Raw genomic sequence first — 8,654 nt, forward strand, 5'->3', positions numbered from 1 at the left:
CCCAGGGATGTCCTTTGGCTTTCTGGGCTACAAGTGCACATGGCCAGCTCATGTCCAGCTTCTCATCCACCAGCACCCCAAAGTCCATCTGGGCAGGGCTGTTCTCAATCCCTTCATTCCCCAGGCTGTGTTGAAACTGGGAGTAGCCCTGACCCAGGTGCAGCACCTTGCACTTAGTCAAGTGTATTGCACATGTACAGTATATTTATTTGTGTGTGGCTTTACACCATTATATGATTTGAATATGCAAACCCAGTTTSAGTTATGGTGTGATTGTATGTCTTGTAAACAAAGAGTATTATATTAATACCATCCTTTTTTTTTCAAATTATTACATAGGATTTTAGACCTTTGGGATCTTGATTTCCATACATCATATCATGATTCAAAACAGTACTATACATTTATAAAAAGACGTGCACAAACTAGTTTTTGATTTTTGACTGATTTTAAAATATGAGGAAATACTTTAAAACAAAAAGCTGAGAATTCAGCAACAATAAAAATCCATTTTCACTATGAAACTTCCGATACGTTGGAAGCATCACAATACTCCTGTATGTTTTGCGTGTGTCTTCACTGGAGTTTCAGTTATTATATATGAATCTCCCAGAATGTGTCTTAAATTCTTAGTATCTTTTTGTGCAAATCCAAACTTCTATTTTTATATAAAGGTCTAACTTTTACAACAAGTGTCTCTGGGATATGCCTAAAATTTTGAGAAACCAAATTATTATTCTTATACCTAAAAATTATTTTATCTCTAAACCTTGACATTTGCATTTCCTGTTGGATTCTAAATAATGTTCACAATTATTTATTAATACTGCTGTGTCAGTAGTAATTACTCTTCTCTAACAAAATAGCCAAACACAACTCATATYTTCAGGCTACTACTGCTTAATTAGCTAAATTTTTATTTCGATGAATCAGGTATTAATTTTTTTTACTTGTATCAAAGTATATTTTTCTTATCAATATTTGCACTGTTTAAAATATCTGATTTTCTTYGCTGAACCTTCTCTTATTATTTATTACTTTGGAGAATTTGTCATAGTATCATACATCACAAATACACAGAATTTATCCTTAAACATCACTGGTCCTGTAAATCTCATTRTCTCTGCTTGTAGTGAAACCAACAGCTTCACAGAAAAAGAAGATTCTAGAATCAAACTCTGCCCCCAGTTACACCAACCTAAGCCTAAAGAGTTCATGTTAGTTGTTCTTAATTTCATTTCAAATTCAAAATATCTACAACCATTTTATTTTTATTCTAGTATTCAGAGTCCCCAAACTTACACAGCAAGAGTGTGTACTGTGTTTGTTACAAATTGAGAGACAGTTGAACTTTCTTTCATTTTAAGCATGTTCAAATCTAGAGATGRAAAATAAAATATTATAATAATTTTTTTTTTCATAATTAAAGCATTTTATGTTTCCAAACTTGTATTGAATTAGAGGTCAATGAACTTTCGAAAATGAAGGTTTGTGAAAACATTTTTTTGAAAAAAAAACACCTGTTATGTGTGTTAACAAATATTTGATACTTTTTTTTAGTTCACAAGTTTTCAGTTTCAAGTAGTTGGAAAGCACAGATTTGTCCTCCTTTTTAAGCTTTGGGGATGGAATCAATTGGAAGGAAAAGAATTCATTTTATTTCACCATTTTTGGAAAAGTGATAATAACAACTACAAATGGTCAGGTTAAGGTCTTTGAGACTTKTCTGCAATAGCTGACAAGTAGATGCTTCCAAAAAGAAAGCAGTTTCCTAACGATTTTTTTCCTAACAACTTCTCAGCCTCTTGGAAATCAGTAAGTTCAGAGTTATTTGAGACAGGTSCTGCTTCTGGACAAGTGTATTTAATAGCTACATCCTCCAAAATTTATCAAACATTTAAGAAATTTGAAATTTTCCCATTTCTTCACAGAAAAATAAAGGAAAAGGAAAAGAAAGTTCAATAAGTCTATCAAATAAATAAAAAAATATTTGCATTATTTCTCTTTTCCAAACCCAAATCCMTTTGTTTCAGGGTACTTGCCTTASTGTTCCTCCTCCAATATGCAACTATTTCAGTGACACTTGTGGTGACACACAAGAATAATACTGTTTTGTCAAATATTCTATACATTAAGTGAAAACCCTGTCCTTACTGGAGACAGACAGGAGCCTAAACTAGTACAAATGAGATTTTCACATAAAAATTAAGGAGTAACAGTTGCAACTTTTTACTTAACTTTGTCTGTAATTACATTCCAATACCAAAAAATGTAAATTTCTTAAAAGGCTTGCAGAATTGAATGTCCTGAACTGTTTCCTATTCCATTATTAGAGAGTGAAACCACAGAAAGTTGAGGCATTGTGCTTCATTCCTTTAAATAAAATTAATTTTTAAAAATCTTAGGACACACTAAATCTTGGAGAATTTTAATGAGATAAATGCCACACTACGTTCTACCCATTCTGTGCATGAAACCTAATTACAATCACTAGAATGGGCTGGTATAACTGAGAGCAGAATTTCATACCTCTGAACATATTTAGACAGAAAGTATTACTGTTGACAATCTCACTACATTTCAAAATTAAATATGCTGCTATTGTTTTATAGTAATTTTACACTTCTGTAGAATACGTAATTAACATCCATATTCCCTACAGTTATCTAATTCTTTTGATGCAACAGTGATAATATTGCAGATCTATGATATTGTACTAATTGAAAATTACTGTCCAAGTCTGTAGATATTGTACTGTAACGYATCCACTGACAGTATATACAGAAATGTATTGGCCCTCTTTCCTATGCAAAAAGTTAATTCATCATTAAGTTTATTCAAGAATTATCAAACTGCTAAATTTTAAACTGCCAAAGATGTCTGGAGAGAATAATGATGAGTCATTCCTTTTTTCTGTGCGTAGAAAATTTTAAAATAGTTTTAATTTTATATGTTACTTGAAAGATTGAAATATTGAGGTATCAATAAATACATAATATTTTTAGATCAACTATTTTAAGACATTTTGTGAAGTATTTGTGCTAAATATGGGTTCTGTTAGGCCATGTACTTACTTCTGAAATATTATGTTGACTTGTGATTTAATATTTTGTAGTGTTCTTTAAGGACCAATTCACTCTAACAAGACACTATTAAGTTTGAAGGTAAAATGATGCTCATAYATTTAGCAAACTTTATATCCAGCATATGTTTTAATCCACAAGAGATCTTTAATCATGTGACCAAACACATTGATTTCTATAGAACTCACCATAGCACTTCCCATTGGAAAAATACCTGAGSCTAATTGTTTAGTTTTGATTACCTAAATATAAACATCTAAATTCATTTTGACATCTTAGTTGCCTAGGAGAATAAATACATATTTTGAGAAATAGCCTGCTATAAAAATATTTTTGTGTAGCTTTATATAAATTGCTTAACTGCCTAATGAAAATAGGTAATGAAATAAGCTTAATTTCTCTTAATTAGTATACATTTTAAAAAATAGTGCTTAGTGTGTGCTACAGATTGTACACATATTATAAAATGGAGAYCTCTATGTATTTAGCAATGGGTTATTTGTTTTCCATGGATATTAAGGTATTCTTTCTTAACATTGTCTAAAATACAGCTCCATTACAGGTTCCATGTGTTTTTAATTTTATTTTAGAATTCTGTTAACTGTGACAACTATGTACAAGTTCATTAAGTACACATGTTCTTGAATTATTTAGAGTTCTTGAGTCATTTAGAGATTAATTATTCTGTAATTGTTTTGCAAGTTTTTTTAGCTTGTGGTAATAATTACTGTGAATTGGTGCYGCATTTAATTTTTTGTTCCAACATGGTGAATTATATGATGTGCCAACATGAGAAAGTACATTTGTATTTTTATTTGGCATTAATTGCCTATAAAATAATGTATCTCTGTGTTTGTGTCTGTATGGTATTAGCTGCCCAACTAGCACTAATATAAGGCAATGAGTTCCCAAGTGGCTATAAATTTCACAGGTATGAATATAGTTMAACAACTTTCCTCTGAAAGTTAGATATATCAGGTGCATAAAAATTAGATAGACTTTTTCAGTATAATATTTTCATATATGCAGTGGTAATGGATGCATATGCATAGATCCTTGCAGACAGTGCATCTGCTAATACACAAAGTTTTAATTTCTTGGCTGTTCATCTGTTCATCTTGTAGTATTTTCTGTCAATATAATGAGTCATGTTGCCGTACTGATATTGTATTGCCATATGTTACTGCTTGAATTAACTAGRTTGCAGCCTTTAAAATAAGTGACACATTTAACTGACTTGAACAATGATCTCTSTCTTTATATAGTTTCTCATGCCTTGCTGGCAGTGTCTTACAGTGAGCATAATATGTTTCCCATATGTAATATTCTCTTTGTAGTTGTGTTTGTCAGACTGTTTGTGCTGTTTCTCTGAACAGGGCTATTATAAACTGTTAGTAATGCTCTTATCTATTTTTCCATAGACTGTGTTTTACACAAAAATCAATAAAAATCAATGTAAGGTATTTTGCTTTCTCTTCTGTGYTTATGCAGAATAAAATTTAGCTTACTTCTTTCTAATACTTGGGTGCTCTGATCAACATTTTCTCTGAGAGATAAAACTTGAATGTGAGTTTATAAAAATATTCTAAGGGTAACTTGTTTCTTTTTTAATGTCTGGATAACAGATTTTTCACACAGACACACTGGATAGCTGTATCACTTATCCTACTCTGAGAGGGGTGAACACTACAGTACTATCAGCACAAATTCAGTCCACTTTTCTTTCAACAAARAGTTTGGCCGTGATGGGACTGCTAGGCACCAGTAAGTTTTGTCAGGTGTCTGGTTGTGTGTATGAAAAAGCATTACTCTTTAGATGAAACAAACAGGTGAAGCACTTTGCAKTCTTTCATTTGGAAATACCTAACTTTTTTCCTAAGAAGCTTATGCCAGCATAAGAGGAAAGAGGAAAACAATACATGAGAGGTATAATCCTGCTTAGCTGTAGATCAGCAGCATCAACTGTTCTGAGTTCAGAGAAGTAAAGATTCATGGGTCAATGGAGCTGGCAGCATTTGCATTGCTTTCACATTAAGTTATGTAGCCTTCTGAGACTCCCAAATGGAATATATGTATTTCTCAAATTCAAACATTTAATATCTGTTTGTGCCATGCCTAACCTAACAGTAATATTTTAGACCTTGAAATCAGTCTTTTCTTAGCTTTYATTTTTTAAATCTCCCAATTTCTCTGTTTCTCAGTGCTTATTCTACTGAATGTTGATTCTGTGCCAAGTTTGGGGCCCCAAACTTACACCTTTGTCCATCCTTACCTTGTGCTGTACAAGAGTCTAAGTTCTGGGTCCTGTGACTTACTGCATTTCCTTACAATAATAAAGATCAGAGTGCAAGTTCCTCTCAATTCCATACCACTCACTGACCTGAACACTGTATTTTAATAGTACAGGCAGGTAAATCCAGATGTTGAAAACTCTGTTGACTACAGGTTTGATGTTGTCTCTACTGCCAGCCACTTCGCAGGTCTTTCCTTTTTTTCTGGGAATATCCAGAACGGAGGTTGGTGAGGACAAAAAAAAAAAAAAAACAAAAAGGAGAATGAAAAGGAAGTCAAGGAGTCACAGACTCTTTCTTAGAAAGAATTCTGATTACTTTAAAGACCTCAGTGTCATATTTGATAAGGAGTGCAAGTGGCTTTGAACAGAGTCTGTGGGTTCAGTGTAGCCAAAGAAAGAACATCTCTTGACTAGAGCTRAAGAGCCCCACTGCAGCACATGAAAGCTATGTCCTGAATAATCATCCTTCAGAAGTTGTGACCTAATTTGTAAAACAGTGAATAGAGAGGTAGAGGAAATAATTCACTGAACAAAGTCAACAGGAGATTAATGGCAGACCTAGATATGTAACCTTGATCTTAAAACACACAGTTATATCCTTCACACAGAGTTTTGTGGTTTCATGGAATTTATGCTGAACTGTGTCTTCATACCRAAATAGTTTGTCCTCAGTCAAAACAGAAACCCTCTTTACATCAAGTCTACCTTTTTAACAAAAAAAAATTATTTTCGTAGGATTTGTAAGACTTGAAATTCAATATTCTCATAAGTAAGTCCTCGGTGTCTCACATTTTTATTACCAATGGAAGAGGTAGGTGTGATAAAAATACAATACAAGCCTGTTTGGTGCAGAAAATTTTTGAATAAATATTTTCATACCTGATAGCATGCTTTTGAGGATGGGTATTTGCCATTTGCCAAGGGCAGCAGAATCCCTGTAGTTAAACTTGCATAATGTAGYTTTCATCCCAAGTTTTAAAAGCTTCATTTTGAAGAAGGTGCAYAGTGAGCAAGTGAAGCTTTGCAATATGATCTTTGGAACACTAAGCCAACAGGTGGCATGTGACCTAAGCTTATAATTTACAGACTGAGTTGCCCAATTTAAGTATATTCTGTATACATTTGTCATTCAAAACATGGAGCAACAAAACTTGAAACCACTTAGACTGCAATAAAAATAAATGTTAGCAGGTTTTGTTTTTGTTTTTTGTTTTATTTTTTTTTAATAGGCTTTAAAACTTTTAATACATATAACTTCAGTTCCTATCTGGGCACCAAGGGAAAATTAAATATATTCCACTTTGTTCAGCTAACTGCCTGTAGATATATAAGCATTGCCAGCACAATTARTCTCAGATGCTTAATAGAAAATCTTGTTCTACCTAGTGTAAGCCCAAATACAAAACAGAATGTTCACAAAAACAAATCTTTAAGTAGAAYATGGAAGGGCCAGTAAAATGGTTAATGGAGAGGTGTGTGTACATGGACAGATAAAAAGTGTCAAACACCAGCTCCAAGACTGGCAACTGCATTGTCACATCCAGTGAGAGCACTGCATAATGTACCACAGGTCCTACCATTTTATGAGCCGTGTTCCTGTGATCACAACTCAAGATGTTATGGATGTCAAATGGCACTTAGAAAAACATTGTGTTTTCTAAAATAAGAGTCCCATACTATGCTAGACTATATTTTTGCCATCATTTTGGAGTTCCATACAGGATGAATTTCTACTAAATGCAGAGTGTGCATGGGTATGTGTGTGTATACACATATACACAATATTGTGTATTTTCCCTTTTGATGGAAGGAGAATTCTATAGCATATGTGAGTACTAAACATGATGTGCACCTTATTTCTGCAGAAGGCAGGTAGGAAATGGGAGGGTGTAGCATGCAAGCTGGGAAAAATGAAAATAAGAACTGTGTTGGTTATAGCTGGAGCCCTCAAGGTGTCTTTATTGATTGTTACCAATCACTTCATTTAAAAGGTGTCTAAAGATTTACACAGCTATCTTACMGTTCAATAAATCTATTCACATATTCAAATGTTTGTTTGGAATCACTGTAGTTAATTATTTGTTAATGAAAATTGGGGTTGGCATCAACAGTGCCTGCACTCAAAGATCTGGGATATGTGCGTATCCAATGTGACAGGTACACAACTTGTCTAAAGGATATCCAAATTCTAGGAAGGGCAGCTAAAGCGTGCAGTCCAATAGAGTACATGTGAACACACCAAGAGCTGTGTTGGCCTTGAATCTGAGTTGTCAAATAAGCCTCGAACAGCTGCTCGCTGTTTGCAGGTAGAACACATCCACCCACATTCCCTTATGCTTCTSTCCCTACCTTTTATTACTTTTTTCCACTGATCTGTGCAGAGAACAGGTTCCTCTCGCCCTCCTCCCCGCTGCCAGGCTACCCCAAGCAGTGCTTTCCTGTCTGGGGTTTGTCATGGTGGTCTCTCATTGGGGTTTTTTCATGGTTATTTGTTACGGATCGACCAGCCTCTTCCCTTCCAGCTCCCCACCATGYGGCAGCCGCCGAGCCTCTGCACCGCAGCGATGGGGAAATGGTTTTCTCGACGAGGTCGCGATCACAGATAAAGCCCAAGAAGTGACTTTTGTGTCAGGGTGGAGGACGGTGTCAGATGCGGAGGTGGCGGCTGAGCTGTGGCGGTGGCACGGGGCCCCTCAGGCTGTGGCGGTGGAACGGGTCCCCTCAGGCTGTGGCGGTGGCACGGGGCCCCTCAGGCTGTGGCGGGCCGGGCCCCGGCGCCGGGAGGAGGCACCGCCCCGCTGCCATGGCAACGGCCGGGCCGCGCTGCCGCCGCGCGGAGGCACCATGGCCTCGCTGGCCGCTGCCGAGCCCCCGGACCCATGGGCGACCTCCAGCTCCCCGGGCCCCGGCTCCTCTAGCAGCGGCAGCCAGCGGCGCAGGAGCGGCCCGGACGGCGCCCAGGTGAGCGCTCCCGCGGGCAGGGGCACCACCAACCCCGCCGCTGCGGCTGCCGCCGGCCCGGGCCCCCTGCTCTACCCTGCCCTGCCTTACCCTGCCCTGCCCTGCTCTACCCTGCCCTACTCTCCCCTGCCTGGCCCTGCCATGCCCTGCTCGCTCTGGAGGCGGTAAGTACCTTAGGAAACCTGAAATAATGAAAATAATAGTGTGCAGACATGCACTGCAGCTAGCGGGACCCTGTGTCAAATATTCACCCTTAAATATTAGCTGTGAAGCACAGTATGTATTTGTCACTGTAAATAAACTGAGGGTTACCACAA

At 36.7% G+C, this 8,654-nt stretch overlaps 1 protein-coding gene across 1 annotated transcript in view; it reads left to right on the forward strand.

Moving 5' to 3' along the window:
- Window positions 1–7,830: 7,830 nt before the first annotated feature.
- CFAP69 (cilia and flagella associated protein 69) overlaps window positions 7,831–8,654 on the forward strand; it is a 29,297-nt gene continuing 28,473 nt past the window's right edge. The window contains 1 exon segment of the mRNA XM_057376775.1: window positions 7,831–8,501. Within this exon segment, the coding sequence (XP_057232758.1) occupies window positions 7,831–8,501 (671 nt within the window).

This window comes from Malurus melanocephalus, unplaced genomic scaffold (genome assembly GCF_030028575.1).
Source record: "Malurus melanocephalus ecotype Western Australia unplaced genomic scaffold, MMel_1.1 scaffold_290, whole genome shotgun sequence".
Classification (NCBI taxonomy): Eukaryota; Metazoa; Chordata; class Aves; order Passeriformes; family Maluridae; genus Malurus; species Malurus melanocephalus.